Genomic DNA, 16,855 nt, shown 5'->3' with positions numbered 1-16,855 from the left:
AGAAATGATGCCTCCGGTCACCACGTCATCCCCCACATTAGCTCGTGTAGGCAAGGCAGTGCTTCTTGCCACCACTGAGGTGCCTTTCCTGACTCACCTGGCCCAGTCTGCAGCTGGTCCCAGTTTCTCAGCCCCGGGCACCCATCTATGCTTCTGAACCCTGGGCTTTCTCCCTGCTGACTTGGCAGAGCTGCTGAGTACCAGCAGTTTCATTGCCATCTAGTGGCATTTGTGCATAAAATAGGAGTCAGAAAATATCAAAATGAGAACAGAAATGGAGAAGAATAAAAACTCAACAAAACAAACAAATCCCCCAAACCCCAAAATGGAAAATTTTGAATCTCACCCATGTCTTTATTTTATAGACACTATCTATTAATAAATCAAGATTGCTAATATTGAATATTAGCAAACATGTATGAATTTAAACATGTCTTTAGTATGGGGGAAGCAGGTACTGAAAAGGAACCTGTGCACAACCCTACTAGATTAGTCTTTCAGGATTTAAAAAAATATAGATTGCATGTATAATGAAGCTTTTAATACTTTCTTATTATTTAGTTTAATATTGGTTTTCAGACAAAAAAAAAACAACAAAGGAAACAAGTATAGAAAAGAGAGCTCATCCAATACTAATGTACATTTTTATTAATTGTGAAATTACCTTTTTTTCTAAGGTCAAGAAAAAACAATCCACAGCAAATCAGAGCAAGACCATACAGATAATGTTCTCGCTCCCAGCTTTGGTTTTAAAATCTGAAAAATAAGGACAATAGGTAGCATATTTTGAAATTCAGAATCTGAGCACATTCTTGGCAGTCCTGCCAAGTGGGATTGGTGGGATTGGGTAAAGCACTTGAAAATAACTTCAGTACATTAATAGGGCTGCAATCCTACAGGCACTTGTGCATGTGCATAATCCCACTTCAATCAGCAGAAAAGCAACTTTGCACAGAAATTTTTACGTGTGGGTTGGCAGGAGCAGAGCATTAGAAGCATGAGAGGTTATTCATGGCCAGGCACACCTGGAATGCAGCAGCTGATTTCTCTCAGTTGTGGAGCAAAGCTGTGTGTGATTGCATGTAGGTCCAGGCTTCTCTTACCTGCCAATCTACTGGGATTAGAGTTTATTTAAAGAAGATCTCTGGCTGGCTCCTTAGGAGGGCAGGAAATAGCAGTTAAATATGCTTCAGCTAGTCCTTGTGATGAGCAGGGAATTCAGTCTATCAGATTTAGCACTAATCCATACTAAGAGTTTAGCAACCACAGGTGTCTTCATAAAGCCTCCAGGTGCTGGCATGAATTGCCTTGTTGAAATTGTTCGCTCCCATTGTTTTGTCATATTTGATATAGAAACACACCTCCTCACCATTACCACTCCAGCAGTCTGCACTGATATCTCTAGTATGAATTATATTTCATTCTACAATGCTTCCCAGAAAATAAGCTTAAGGAAAGTTGCAAAGTATTTGAAACATTGTTCCTCCCCCCAAAACACCTGTAAAACAGTTCTCTATTAATATATTTCAGTGCCAATTTCATGAATTGTTACATTGCTTGTTCTGCTGCCACAAATAAGAAAATAAAAAGCCATCAGTAGTTCATTTGTCATAATGAATCAAAAAGGTTTCTGCAGGCACAGCTGCTGCAGCTGCTGTCACAGAAGAGAGAACTCCAGCTTCATTTACTGAACTTGCTGTCTCACCAAAGAAGTTACTTCATGTATGGCACGCTGGTACTTCTCTGAGGCTGCTCTGAACTCAGCCAGGTGCTTCTCATAGCTTCTCACAGCTGTCAGAAGCTGGCTCCTCTCCACAGCTCCCAGGATGGCATGGAGAATCATTTCCAGGCCAAGCCCAATGATGGTAATACTAACTCCCCCAAGAACAGATGCCCCAATCTGTGCAAGGAGACCGATGAGCTTGCTCACAGTGAGAGTTAAATGATTGGAGCCAAGAAGTTTGATAGCTACCATTGCAGCTGTTGAAGTTGCTTCTCCAAAAATAATGGAAAAGACTCTCTGGGCTATTACAATTTTCTCCAGCTCGGGCTCTTTGATATCATAGAGCTTCTGGTACAGCACTGGCTCCAGCTTTTCCTTCATGTCACTATCAATCTTCTGCACCTGATGCTGAATGTCACTCATGACTTGAATGATGATCTCACAGTTTTCCTTGACTGTACTGCTCTCTCGCATCTTGATGGGGGTGATGGTGCAGCCCAGGTGTTCGTTCAGCACTCCAACCAGCTCATTTGTTGCATGGAAATTGGTGGACATACAGTCAAGCAATTCCTGATGCAGATGAATCAGTTCTTGCTTTCTCTTGGGATTATCTGGGTAAAGGAGGTCACTCAATGCCATTCTTCAGGAATAAGCTACCTCAAGAGAGAAAAGAAATTTCTTTCTCTGTTTAACACCCAAACCCATAGCCCTTAAAGTGCAGTGAAATGTGTTTTGACTCAGCCCCCTGGTTCTTTTCATACTGAGCAGGCCACATTCCAAGGCGTAGCTTGGAAATGTAGAAATCTTAATTCTTGTTTTGGATCCTTGCCAAATGATTGGAAAAGGAGCTTAGCAGACATTGGGTATGCTCAGAGCAACAAAGTTAGCTAACAAATATGTAATGAGCAGATTGGTAAAATAGATGTGGGTCATTGGCAACTGAAGATTGAAATTGAAACTGGACCTCGGAAACTGAGAATGATAGAAGCTGAACTAGTTCACTAAAAAATGGTACAATCTCATCTAATCAGCAAAATTAAAGATGTGGCTTAAAAATTAAAGGGTTGTTCTAGGCACTCTTTTGTATCACTCTATTTTTTTTCCATTTAGTGGCATCCAATTTTTCAGCAGCCATGGTGGTTGGTGGATATGGTTTGTGTCACAATAAGGGTATTTCATGCCAGTATAGGTTCTTCTAACATTCAAGAAAAAATGTTACTATATAAGCAGTCTGTACTTATGCTTGGGAAATCATAGTGAATAATAAAATTGTCTATAATAACCCCATCCTAACTTGTATCACCTTACACCCATCTCTCACTGTATTTCCTTCCCAGATATTTATTTCTTCATAAACTGCATGCTAATACAGGGAGTCCAAAGACACTGAGTAAACAGTGACCATGGAGTTATTCCTCATAAATAAGATTCTGTAATCAACACTGGCACTTCCTTTTAACCTATCACCAGCTGCAAAATGAAAATGTTTTAGCATTATTTCAACTTAAATGCAAATATCTTTGCTACAGGGGCAAATATGAATAAGTAAGATGCCTTGTTTCTTTGTTGGCACTTTTATGTTCTCTTATTGCAAATCTGGGCAACTTTTGTGCAGTGCTTTGCATTTTTTTTCTAAGATAAACCTCTTCTTGTTGTTGGTGCAGGCATATCACAGCTAGAGCTACAAATAGTTATGTGTAAGGGACTACCCAGATTTTTCTTCTTAAAAAGATACCTTTGTGCCATTTTGGTCCTTTGTAGTTCTTGCACTATCTGTTAGCTGCAAATCATCTGACACTGACCCAGCTGTATTTTACTAAACACACCCTCCCCCACAAGGTCACAGTAGAAAACCAGAATGATTTACACAATCCCCTGCCAATTTTTAATCCCAGTGTTGAAGTACAAACCAGCCTGAAAATAGGTTTTTTTTCACCCCAATATTTTTTAGGTATATCCGCCAAGACAATAAACTCTTTAACACATCTTCTTATACAAACTGTAGAGAACAAAATACATACACATAAAGGTTTGTGATTTTCAGGAAACATAAAGCCATGATAATGCAGGTTGTGATTCATATCAGTCCTGCCTCAAGTATGGTCCTGGCTTGCCCCCTGACTCAATGTGATACTAAAATCTTTCCACTCCAGTAGTGTTTTGTTGTAAAGTCATTTGCTTTCCCTTATTGGTAGAAATTGAGATGACAAATTGTTTTAGAAGGGATAAGCTTCAACAAACATTTTACATACTAGATAGCTGTGGAGAAGACTTTTAGAATATGTTCTTTACATATGATTATTTCAGCTCCTTATAGATGCTTTAGATTTTATATCTCCTAATGCTAAAATTACTTCTTACCCTTCACATTAGCACTTGCATTTTATATTTTCCTTCTAGAATTAGGCAGACCACATATATTTCTGTATTTCTATTTCTCCAGCTCCAGATTTACCACAGAAACTTTTCTAATTAACCATTTTCACTGCCTACCTGATTTGGTCTGAATGCTCCTGTTGGAATGTGTATGGGATAACACACACAGTAACTTCAGCCTCTTTCCCCTCTGCTCGCCTGGTGTTTTCCAGCAGCATGTGATGAGTTAGGGATCTGGAGGCTGGGCTCCAGCTGCATCCTGTGCCTGCCTGCCTGTCATTAATTCTATTGTGTGATGTTTACCCAGATTCATCTCATTTTCTTCCTCCTCTCCCCTTCCTTCCAATTTTGAGAGAATTCAGTTTACTTAATGCTAGTTCCCAATTACCAGATCCTCCAAAGGCCTTCTGTTCCTGGAGAGAATGGGCACAGCACAAATTCCTCCTGCCTGCAGCAGAGGCACCTACAGCCATGGGTGAAAGGGAATGGTGTTACTTGCTGTCCCCAGAACATAAAAGGTGTAGGACAGCACTTTCTAATTCAAATAGATCATGACTATGTTTTTAGCGGGATTTATACATTTTTATTTTTATTAATTTAAACATTAATGCTTGCACCCATGCCTTGAAATAATGAACTTTTGCAATTACTGTTTCTGTACACCTGCAAATTACAGAAGAAAAATTGAGTGATCCCTCATAAACAGAAAAATAGACCTCACAGACAGTGGAAACAGGCTTTGTTCCAGAAAGATGAGCTTGGACAAATGCCTTCAACCAAGCTAGACAGCTTTCATGCTTTTATCCTTAGAAAGGTAGAACCTGCAGCCCACAAGGGTCTCACCAGGAGTACTGCTCCCTCTATAGAGGATGGTCAATTTCTCAGATGAAAATATAAGATGAAGTATAAAATGAGCACTCTGCTGACATGTTTGCACCTGAGAGCTGAGCTGCTGCATTCAACCCCAATGAACACAATCGGGGTGCCAAATTCTCTTGTTGTTGGAGCTGTGGGCATGAGAACATAAGCTGAAAGAGAACACTAAATTATTTAACTGCTATTTTTCTAGAAATGTCAATTGGTTGTGACTGCTGAGTGTTTTCCACTGAGAACACCATGTAGTCCTGAAATAGTCTGTGTGATGTTGAATTGATCAGGCTGGCAACTGCCTGTGTGTCACATTCTGGAAACTGATTTCAGGTTTTAAAGAAATGTTAGTCCATCTTGGTTTTAAGGGTGGCAAAGAAAGGCTGTTCAGGGCCTGCCAGAATCTGCACAACTCCATGTACTTCTCTGTCTCTTCAACCAATACAAAAATCCAACTCCTCGATGCACAACTTGGGACTAACTGTCCCTGCACTCAAGGGAGATCTGCCCAGCTGCCCAGTTACCCACTTGACTTTGCTGCCATGCTGCCTTCCACATCCCACAGACAGACTTTTTCTCACTAAAAATAAAGGTATTGAGAGATCTGCAAGGAGTCCAAAGTCTCTGTGTCCCTTCTTTCCTGATTGCCTCAGGACAAAGCTATCTACAGTGAAGGTTATCCCTGATCTAGTTTTCAGAAAAGCCAGAGATAACTTCCTTCCTACCTGAATGGGTCCAGGGAATGTCTGTTTTGATGAACCAGGCTGACTGTTCCAGTCTCAGCTGGAAAGTTGCAGCTGAAAGCAAAGGGAAGATTGAAACTTCTGTAGCAGCTGGAACTCCAGAGGCTTCTTGCCTGCTATTCAAGGGCACATTTCTGGATGCAGCCAGAGAGTCAGAGACTGTGGGCTGAGCACAGGGAAACTCTAATCACACTAGGGAGAGTGGCAGAGGCGAGTGCAGTGTAACCACTGTTCTTGCTTCTTGAAGCTGAAAGAAAGTAAAGAGAGCAGTCATTTAGACATCCATTCACTGCCCAAAGCTTTTTGCTTTTGCTAATGCAACCTTTGCCCACAAAGGCCATTTTCTCAATTCTATTATTTTGGCTTTGGAGGCACAAACCCTCATTCTTAAATGACTGAGCTCAGAGGTTGAATTGACACACTACTGTACAAAGAGACAAAACCTATAGTCCTGAGTTTCTGTGTTGGTAGACTCACAGAAAGGCAGGGATGTGAAACAGCCCCATGAGGTATTCCAGCATAGAGTTCTCTCTGTAACCAGGAAATTCAGCCTGTTCTTTGTCAAAGGATACCTTTTCTACCTTCTGCCTCATGGGAGAGGTCACTGCTAAAGTGACAGTAGCTTTGTTGACACTCCTCTCAGCTTGCCCATGATAAGTATAGAAATAGTAGCTTGCCAGAGTAGTAGTGCACCAAAGCCTGGAATACTCCTGAGGCTTGAAGTGTAGCATCATTGCAAGACACCAGCACAGATTACTTGATTCAAATCTCACCCACTGTTGCAATAAGAATGCTGGGGACCCAAAGGCATGAGTCCTACAGCATCCTTGCAACAACACATGGGATAAATGGGGTCTGCAAAGAACCTCGAGACCTGCTGTTGATTCATTTTTAGTGAGCTGTGGGGTTGCCCCAGGTTTCACAGCAAACAGGTAAATGCTGGGTCTTGTGGTTCTCATGAAAAAACACAGCAAGGAAGGTTTGGCCATGTGTAGGTGCAGCTGGTAGCACTGCCTGGGGCAGTGGAGACCAGACTGTGCCCCCCTTGCATGGGGCAATACATCTAATGTATACATATATACATGTATACATACATGTAATGTATACACACATACACATACATATATACACGTACATACACGTGTAATATATACATACATGTATATACATGTACAATGCATATAATGCACATACAATACCTTCCAGCAGCTGGCACTGGTACTTGCTGCAGTTCCCCACAGAATGCAGATGTACACGGTTACCCTGCTGGGTCTGAAAGAAGCTTTTGACAAGAAATATCTCATAAGGGGGAATGAGGACTTCCTTCTCAGATGGGTGGTAAGAAAAGCCTTGCAAAACTGCACCCAGGCAAGTGGTCACTGTGAACAAAGTTTCATTCCCAAATTTCTGTGCTTCGTTCCGGAGGTGGGAGGTAGAAGTTTTGAAATGTCCAAATCTCATCCTGCTGCCTACCTTGGCCTCGATATATGAGTCCTTACACCCCTGTGCACCTGGTAGCACTTCTGTTCCCCCATGCTGCTCTGCCATTCCTTCAAAATATGGATAGCAGTCGTTAGGTAGAAGTGGAAATACTTAAAACTGAAGTTGTGTCTGTAGTGCTCTGGAGAGATTCCTGCTGTAGATGTGGCCCAGTTCAGCTGCCAGTGCAGGGAGGAGTTCATGGTGTAAGCCATGAGGATTGTGGTGTGGCTGTCACACATCTCCCTCAGGAGACCTCCAGGGCTCTTCAGCAAAGCCTTCTGAGCCCTCTTCCAGAGATGAAAGTAGTCCTTGTTAGCAGCTATTTCCTTTTGTAAATAGTCTCCTTGCTGCAGTTCTTTCATCATCTCCTCTCTTCACCCCAGATACTGGTCATCAAAGGAATGCAGAGCCATATTCATCAGGGCGGGGGATGTAGCCTGCAACTTAAAAGCAAAGGAAGATTAGCATCAGAGGTGTGAATGTCTTGTGGATCTTTGTGGATGTCATTACTGGCAGAGCAAGCAAGACAGGTAGCAAATCTTTAGCAAGGTCTTCCTGAGCAACATCAGGTTATTGTCTATACACCACCACAGGAAAATCCTAGTCAGGCTGGAAAAGGAGAGGAAAGATTCCACGAGATCTACTCACAAACACTCTATGAAATCATCTGGCTGGAAACAAGAAGAAAATTCCAACCAAGTAGCTAAAACAAATTAAGACAGGTAAGAAATGGAACAGAGGAACTGAAACCAGAAAAGTTAAAATCGAACCAAAAACTCCTTAGAGAACCTGTTTCAAATGAAAAAAAAAAAAATCCTGTAGCATAAACAATTTCATAATTTCAAATAAAGAGCAGTATTTACCTCTTTTATCAGTATTTGTGAGAAGATCAGCAACAGGAGGCTGCCTAGTGTCATCAGCTTCACAGAATCCACCCAACACACTGTAAAGAATATTTTTTTCTTTTAAAGAAAGGCAATTTGCACATGTTTGTTTCTGTTTTTCTTTGAGCTGGAAAATTCTCCAGTTTGTAATTTGCACTCAGGTTTTGGTGGCTGTTCTTCAATCATTCGCCAAATTCTCACTGCAATTCAGAAGTCATTAATCAATCCAAGCAGACAATTTACTGGTAGAAATGTGCCCAAAATCCATAAGAAAGTGTCTGGTTGCCGACTTCAGCTGGCATGAGTGTCCATCACCTTGATATTTCTTTTAATTCCGAGGTATTTGGTGTTGTTCTTGCATAAAGGAAGACAACTGTGGCTTGGAGAAGTCTAAGGCATTTCTCCTAAGGATGTGTCAGGGTGACTACTCCCTGGCCAAGAGTTTAAAAAGCCCTTTTAAAGAAGCTTACTCTGACAAAGCCAACACAGAAATGCAGGGTAGGTTGGGATCCCATCTGGAAGCAGCGATAACCTAACTCTGCTCCTCCTTATCACCCCCAGGTTTGTATTCATGGGCTGCCAATCCCACCCTTACACCACTGCAGTGGCTCCTTGTTGGACTGTTTGTGTTGGGCACAGGCAAAACGGGTGTGTAAATGCAGATTCTGTGCTGAGACAAACCTTTCTCTAGCAGATGCTTTCTAGACACTCTTCCAAATACTGGTAGGGAGCTATTCACCCACAGAGCCCTATGGCCTCTGATAACTCTTCTGTATGGAAAAAGAGACAAGAACTGTTAAGACTTTGGTTCTAACTACACAAAAGTGAAGCCCATTTCCCATGGCCTGATAATGACAGGCTGAGCGAGGGTGGCACCTCCAGACGAGGAGTGATTCCCTGAGATAAGGGACATTCGTGAAGCTGCTTGCATTCTGGAGACAGAGCATCTGCAAAATACTGCTGAGATGGGGTGGGAGGTGACAAAAGGGTCTCATTCTGGGCTCCTTTCAAAGCGGTTGCTGCTGGTGACAGTATCTGCAGTCCCTGGTGACAGACGGTGCCATGAAATGCCGTGAAAAATGATGGATGCAGACTCCCTGCTTCTCCATCCTGGAATTTCTCTGTTATCTTGGGCTGTATTTCAGAAAGTGGTTGTTTGACTACTAAAAGTGAGTCCACAGGAGAGCTCACGAATTTATTCAGAGGCAACTCCACCTCTGTTTGTGTAGAGATAAAACAGACCTAAACTGAGACAGACTCCCGTGGGAGCTTGGCAATCACAATAAACACCCCCACTAAAATGTCAATTCAGCTGCATATAATCCCTTTGTTAATTATGTCCCTGGCTTTCCCCTCTGGCCTGCAAGTGAATTTTTAGTATGAAGGGAATCAGGAGGAAAGGGATTTGCATTTTCAAACGTTTCAGGAGCAGCCCAAGTGATTATTAAATACAAGCACAATGGCCGTAAGATGGCAGCAGAGGATTTGTGGCGCTGCTCAGCGCTGCATTAACCAGGCGAAAATCGAATTCCTCCATTTCAGCAGTAAATTTGTAACGTGATCTGAGTGCTCACATCCCCAAAGGTCATAATGACTTCAGCCCATGAAGACATCTGATGACACAGAGCAGATGACATAATGGAGGCCTCTGGGTGTAACTTTTTTTGCCTGAAAACGATATTTACTGGAAGGGAGAGAAAAAATGTAAAACTAACAGAAAAATGTAAATACAGACAAGAAGCTTTTTGTGCTAGCAAAACCATACAAAAAAAAAAAAAATACTGTTTTATTAGTATACTGGATATTAGGGTTCTGCTGATCTCTCTAATATTTCTTCAAGAAAAAATTTCACTTTTTTCAATAGAGCACTCAGTTAATTTTTACTAGATGGCGTGCAGAAGAGCATTTTACTGTGAGCAGTGAAGCCCCATTAGTTATTGTCAATAGAGGAATCCATCACAGGTGCTTGACCAAGACATGCAGAGATATTTATTAAGTGTCTTGGCCTTGGCCATGATCAGCACTGCCACAGCAGCTCAGCAAACAAGGCTCACACTGGCAGCCAACTCTGCAGACTTATCCTGTGTCTTTACCTCAGGATAAGGCTTTTCAGGGAAATGCTGATCTGGGTAGATGGAGAGTCAAGTAAAGCCTGGCCCTCCTCTCCCTCAGAGTCACAGAGTGCTGAACCTGTGATCTAAATGTCAGTGTCATCATTTGTGATTCACACTGGGCATGGCAGAGGAGAAGGAAGCCCCATGCACTGGGTTCCTGCTCCTCAGGGTTCACAAAAACCAGGCTGTGTAAAGAGGAACAGAGAGAAGCAGCTCACCAACCTGCTGTACATAATCTGTATTTATTGCATTAGCAGCTGAGGATGGTGCAGCAGCTTCCATGTAACCAGAGAGATTTGGTCTCTGCCAGATTCCTGAGCATCAGCAGCCCCTGTCCTTGGAAGTGTGATCTGCCATCCACCTCTCAGGGAAGGAAAGCTGACAGAGTATATTATGAAGGTTATGCAGAATGTTGCTAAGGTATAATATTAATATCAGAGGACAGAATGCAGTGGTGCAGAGAGAAGACAATATGTATATAAAAATACATATACATTATTTATATATATTTAGCTACCAATTGCCTTGAATAAACAAAACACAGCCCAAATTTCAATCCATCCTTGAACCAATTTTCTTTTTTTAATTTCATGTTTATAGCTTTGTTTTCTTATATTTTAAAAATTTATTTTAATTGTTTAGATGCTTTTACTTTCAAGCATAAATGCAAAAGGAAGAGAAGAGAAGAGAAGAGAAGAGAAGAGAAGAGAAGAGAAGAGAAGAGAAGAGAAGAGAAGAGAAGAGAAGAGAAGAGAAGAGAAGAGAAGAGAAGAGAAGAGAAGAGAAGAGAAGAGAAGAGAAGAGAAGAGAAGAGAAGAGAAGAGAAGAGAAGAGAAGAGAAGAGAGAGAAGAGGAAGAGAAGAGAAGAGAAGAGAAGAGAAGAGAAGAGAAGAGAAGAGAAGAGAAGAGAAGAGAAGAGAAGAGAAGAGAAGAGAAGAGAAGAGAAGAGAAGAGAAATTTTTTTTTGTTGTTCTGCTGGGTATTTTAAGTTTCACTAGAAGCTGGCTGAAAAAAAAAAAAAAACTAAGAACGAAAAAGTGAAGAGAATTTAGGTCTTTTTTTTACAATCATGAAAAGCAGCACACAAATGCAAAGGCTCATCTAAAAGTACTCCTTAAACACACTTCTTGGGATTTATTTATTGTTGCTATACAGGCAAACTTTATGACAGAGCAATCAGAAGAATGTACCAGAAGCTTTCTATCTATGCAAGGATATTTGCACACTTCTATCTTTACAAAATGATCCTACTGTGATACATATTTAATGTGATTGTACTACATGAAAATACTGAACTTTCCTGCTAATTGGAACAGGAGACAGGTGGTCTTTCTTCTTCACACTGAGTATCCCAGGGTCAGATCCACCACATTTATACACATTGTGACATTTCTCTTCCATAAGTCTCCTGTGTTTTGCAGAAGAAGATAAGAGATCTAGTGATGTTTCTAAGGCATGCAGTGGTTTTCTTGAAACTAATCACCATTTTTCACCTATTGTGTGTGGGGATTCAGGTGGAAAGAAGTAAGATTCTGGTGAAGCTCCAAATACCACAAAAGATGTCTGAAGAGAGATTTTATTGATGAAAGAAGAAAGTTAATAGAAGCTTAACAAGTGGGATAATCCCTGCCTTGGTGTTCCAGCTGGTACGGGAGACAACAGAAGGAGATGTCAGTCCAGATGTTTTCCTTCCCTCCTTCCCAACCACAGCCTTCTTCCTGCTGTGGGGTTGGGAGTGTTCCCATCCTCAGTACCTCCCAAAGAAGCGGCTGTAGGCCAAGGCAAACCCTACTTGGTCAGCCAGGTAGTCGCAGGGGGGGTAGTTCTCACAGCGCTCGTGCTGCTGCTCCAGAGGGCTTTTATAGAACTCAAAGTACCTGCAGGAGACAGAGATTCCACCCTGCACTTCCAGCCAGTGCAGCTGGAGACAGCTCACACACCTGGCATGCTATGGAAGAAGTGATCCTGCAGGGTGACCCAGCAGAGGACTGGTCCTGCTGAGTTAAACACCTGCTCACACAGGGACAGGCTACTTGATCAAGGCTGGGAAATAGGGGATAGAACCCAACTTCAATCAATTGCTCTTGAGGTTTTATTAGCAAAGGATACCACAGAAGCTGGAAGGATTTGGGGGTGGATTTTTTTTTCCTGCAATCTCATTCTCCAACTACCCAGGAATTTTTTATTATTATTTATTTAATTATATATATTATTTCCTGCTTTCCTTTATTTTTGCCCACCAGCAATTATTTTCCTTTAGCTTGAACACTTTTTTTCTAATTATCCTCACTTCTGTTGTAGACAGAAGCACTATCCCCATGTAGCTTTTTTTCTTTTCTTTTTTTGCCAGGCCAAGGAAGCCCAAATTTTTTAGTCTCAGCTGTACACTTTGATGTCAGTCTCAGTTCATCTTCTAGGTTTGGTTAATCTTTCCTGAAGACTGTACACACCATCACTGAAATCCCACCAGTATCTCATGAATTATTACTTTATTTCTGTATTGGAAAGAGTTAACAACCTCTTCCAAGAAATATATGAGGAACATCTTTGCATTACCTGAAATGTCTCAAGTAGCTAGAATTTCTCCAAATCTTTGTGTCTACTTCCTGCACAAGTAAATGTATGTTCTACAGCTTCAGAAAGAACTGCCAATTTGATCTTGTCTTATTCCTGCAACAAAGCTATGCTTCCTTTGTGGGAAACCAGAACCAGCAAGGCTCTGTGATTCTCATTATCCTAAAACTTGACCCTGAGGACCCTGCAGGTTGGAGCAGCTTCTAACTTGTCTCCACTGTCTCCATGCTTAGCACAGTTAGTGATGTCCTTCTCACTGGGAGGAGTCCAGCTATGAGCCTTCAAAAGGGTTTTAATGAAAAAGAACCATTTTTCCACCACTGAATGCCTCCTACAGCCTTTTTCCTTCAATACATGAAGGTAATAACACAGCTGTACAACAAAACAATGCCTTGTCATGCCCTGTGTCCTTCCCACCCCTCTTGAGAGCAGGTTCTGAGTCCAGCTCTCAGCCCATCTCCTCAGTTGTTACCATTCATAAGGGCTGGATCTCTTCCTCCTCTTCACAAAGGCATTGGCAACTTCTTTTTTAATCTTGATGCCTGCCAAGAGAGAGCACAGCAGGTTAGAGATGCAGCACTGAAACACACAGACCAGTCTAACCTCTGAAAATCAGAATCTGCTTTCTTCACAAGAAAATGGCTGCCACAAACCATCCTAATGGTCTGTTCATTTCTCCTCATCCCACTGTACACTCAAAGCTCCCTCCTCACTTCAGCCTTCACATCTCCATGAAGCAAGGGCTTTTTCTGTCAAAAATTCCATTTCCTTATCACACAGCATAATCTGAGTCTGCAACAAATGTGCTGAAGGCATAAAATATGAATAAGAAGAAAATTAGAAGAATGACATCCTCTCTCCCTAATTTTAGTCTTGACTTCCCTTCTGTGTCTTGACACAGACTGAGAATGATGTGGGGATACCACCAGAAGACCTTGAAGCACCTCCAAAGAGCCATGGGCAACAGGCAGCACACAGAAATACCAATGCTCACATGTACAGCGTTCTGTGAAAGGTGAAGAGTATAAAATAGTGACAGTGAACATCACCCAGTGAGAAATACACCCAAGGTGTGCAAAGATCCCAGCATTCAGGACCTGGAGAACATAAGAGGTGTTTCACCATGAGAGCATTTGCCCCTGCTCTCCATGAACACGTCATGTCTGCACAGCTGCTTCTCTGCTCCCTTCGTTTGTGGTTGTGCAAACACCAGGGTGCTGTGGAGGACCCCACAAACACCAGATGCAGCCATTTCCCAGCCCCAGCCAGGGCTCAGCACAGCACAGCCTCCCTCCATGGGATGGTCCCACAGCAGCAGAGGTGCTGGCACAGCAGCAACACAGGCAGCTGCACACCAGCACACATTTCAGCATGGAAACTGGCAAATGGTCGCTGTCTCTGAGGGAAAAAGGGTTCTAAGGGTTCTAAGGCCTCTGCCTGTGGGGAGATGGTGAGGTTTGTCCCTTCCCTCATCATCATGGAGTGTTTGGCTGTGTTTCTCTTTGGAGGTGAGAGGTATCCCATCTCTAGCAAACTGAGGTTTGGTCTGGTTCAAAAGACTGACTGCACAGAAACTACCAGTTAATGAGTTGTCAGAAACTACCACCTTTCCCTGAACAGTATTTACTTTTGTTTTTTTCCTCTTTCCCAATCTGTGTTTGTATTGGCTCAGTGGAAAAATACCAGCTTTCATGCTTCTCAGCAGCAATGTTATCCTTTAAAGTGTGAGGAAGGAGAGATGGGAGAGAACAAAAAGGATTTTCCATACAGATTTCTGCCAGGATCAGCTTGCTGCGAAAGCTGTGAACAACCCAAGGTGTGCAAATCCCAGCATCCCAGGTGACCTGACAGGAGGGACTGCAGCCCTCAGCAGCAGCCAAGGAAGCCACTTGCTTTCAGGTTTCCTTCTTGCAAGATTTGGCAGGGATGTCACAACCCATTGATGTGGGCAGCTTCTGCTCTCAGAATTTTATTAAAAATTAAAAATTTATTAAATATTAGAAGTCTTATTTTTGCTGTCTGTTATACATTGCCTTCCTGACTGTGAAAACTTTGAGCACATCACTGAGTCAAACTGATCTTTAGGATAGTTTATAGCCCCTAGACTGTTCCCAAGAGCTCTGTTTGCTGCACATGCTTCTGCACCTCAGGGACTGATGACTTAGGGAGCAAAAAGGGAAGAGTTAGAGAGGGACTCAGCATGGTTCTTGTCAGACCTTGAACCTATCAAAGGGAGGAAAGGAGAGAGATACAGGAGAATGGAGCTGAGCATCAATCAGAATGATATACTCACTGTCAGCACTGAGAGATCCTGAGGGTTCTTTGGGATCTGGAAGACAGACAGACAGACAGACAGACAGACAGAAAGGAGTCTGCTTGTGAGAACTATATTGGTGATTCATCTTCCTCTGTAACTGAATCCCACCACTGACTTGCCAGATCCAGCTCTCCCCACCACCTTACACAGACGGTCTGTTTCTCCCAAAATGGTTTTATTAACACCCATCATTTAGAGGGATACTAAACACTAAACCAAGTGAAATCTTAAACATCTTAAAATGTTTAAATTCTCTGCTGCAATTCAATATGCCACTGAGATGGGGCTGAGTGGGTGTTGACCAGTGGAAGACAATGCCTAGCAAAAGATGGGGATCTTTGTTCCCAAGTCCTCTCTCATCCATCTCTCCAACAGAGATCTGAAGCCATGCAGTGACTGGTGGTGCATCTCCTCCCCCCAAAGCTCTCCCAGACTGGAGGGAGGCTGACAGCAAGCTGCAGGGCTCAGCAGTGCTCTGAGAGCCTTCCTGGGAAGATGTCCCCTTACCTTTCTCACAGCAGCAGAGTGCTGCCAGGGCCAGAGTCACGATCAGCAGTGCCAGCAGACTCCTCATGTCTTCTTTGGCTGCGCTGCTCTCCCTAACCTCAGAGCTTTCCTGGAGGTTTTTGAAGTTCTCCGGGGCTTGCTTTTGGGCAGCAGTTTATATCCTGTGATTTCTTGGAGAGATCAGGGATCTGGCTTGTGTTCCTGTGTCTGCACTCCAAAACAAAGCCCGTCCTTTGGGCCAGGAGATGCTGGGTCCTGGCAGTCATTTTGGCATCCATCTCATGGCTCAGGGCATTTCCAGAAGATTTTATCTGAAGTTTTGAATGGGGGAGTTGAAGAAAAACAACTGGATTTAAAAAACCATTTTTCTTACAAACTTGAAAGTCGTTCAGTCATGCTGGAAAGCCAGGGCAGAGACCAGCACATACTGAAGTAGAGCAATTCTTTTCCCTTGATGGTGTTCTCTCATGTGGAGTTTTTCAAATGAGACTGAACACAATGGCGACCTTTTCCTTCACCCCACCTTGACTCATTACCCTGAGGGTAAAGAAACCTGTAAATCAGCTTGCATAGGGCAAACACAGTAGTTTCTCAGACAGTTTCACCCAATCATTTTGGAGAGATTAAATTTTTGTGCTTTTAGGAAATCTGGAAGTTAGTTCAGGGGAAGATCTTTGTATTTTCCTCCTGGAAATCTTCATATTTTAGATGCTTTATTTTGGCTTTTCTTGTCTAAAAGTCAAATAAACATTTAGACTCCAAAAGCATCTTATTCTTCAGGACCCAAGTGGCTGAAGTTGCTTGGTATGACAAGAGCCTTGCATAGGCTGTGTGTCTGTCAATAACCCCACACTCCCCAAACCCACTCTCCAAGTTACCAAAGCCATGTCCTGTCCTACAAACAGCACAGGAACCATGGAATCATAGAATATGGTGAATTGGAAGGGATCTACAAGGATCATCAAGTGCAGCTCCTGGCCCTGCACAGGACACCTCAAGAGTCACACCCTGTGCCTGAGAACATTGTCCAAATGCTTCTTGAATTCTGTCAGGCTTGGTGCTGTGACCACTGCCCTGGGGAGCTTGTTCCAGTGCCCAGTCACCCTCTGGGTGAAGAAATTTCTCCTGATATCGAACCTAAACCTCCCCTGACACAGTTCCAGCTGCTCCCTTGGGTGCTATCACTGACTACCAGAGAGCAGAGATCAATACTGCCCCTCCACTGCTCCTTAGGAGGGTGCTGTATGAGGTCTCCTCCTGGCTGAACA

General features: G+C 42.7%; 3 protein-coding genes across 4 annotated transcripts; all 3 read right to left on the bottom strand.

Moving 5' to 3' along the window:
- Positions 1 to 625: 625 nt before the first annotated feature.
- On the bottom strand, positions 626 to 5,881 carry SMCO3 (single-pass membrane protein with coiled-coil domains 3). Of its 2 annotated transcripts, none has more exons than XM_079304553.1 (2): positions 5,692 to 5,881; positions 626 to 2,380 (listed from the first exon to the last, which is right to left on the bottom strand). In XM_079304553.1, exon 2 carries the CDS (start codon positions 2,360 to 2,362, stop codon positions 1,685 to 1,687), a length of 678 nt encoding a protein of 225 aa, XP_079160679.1. In that variant the 5' UTR covers positions 2,363 to 2,380; positions 5,692 to 5,881; the 3' UTR covers positions 626 to 1,684. The 2 variants fall into 2 exon arrangements, with proteins under 2 accessions (XP_079160679.1, XP_079160680.1); XM_079304554.1 differs by lacking the exon at positions 5,692 to 5,881 and adding an exon at positions 4,217 to 4,627.
- ART4 (ADP-ribosyltransferase 4 (inactive) (Dombrock blood group)) lies at positions 5,823 to 9,664 on the bottom strand (the record flags this gene model as incomplete). The annotated part of the gene is given in 6 exon segments (XM_079304466.1): positions 5,823 to 5,956; positions 6,909 to 7,208; positions 7,211 to 7,565; positions 7,569 to 7,628; positions 8,055 to 8,153; positions 9,650 to 9,664. Coding segments are annotated over 6 exon segments (924 nt in total). The 3' UTR covers positions 5,823 to 5,861.
- Positions 9,665 to 11,302: 1,638 nt separating this feature from the next.
- Positions 11,303 to 15,745, bottom strand: LOC306801128 (osteocalcin-like). Its single transcript, XM_079303874.1, has 4 exons — positions 15,588 to 15,745; positions 15,057 to 15,092; positions 13,236 to 13,305; positions 11,303 to 12,066 (listed from the first exon to the last, which is right to left on the bottom strand). Exons 1-4 carry the CDS (start codon positions 15,652 to 15,654, stop codon positions 11,937 to 11,939), a joined length of 303 nt encoding a protein of 100 aa, XP_079160000.1. The 5' UTR covers positions 15,655 to 15,745; the 3' UTR covers positions 11,303 to 11,936.
- Between the last annotated feature and the right edge of the window lie 1,110 nt (positions 15,746 to 16,855).

The sequence above is a fragment of the Erithacus rubecula genome (assembly GCF_903797595.1).
Source record: "Erithacus rubecula genome assembly, chromosome: 4".
NCBI classification, from domain to species: domain Eukaryota; kingdom Metazoa; phylum Chordata; class Aves; order Passeriformes; family Muscicapidae; genus Erithacus; species Erithacus rubecula.
Note: the sequence above shows the minus strand (reverse complement) of the source record. Positions and strands in the feature narration are given on the sequence as shown.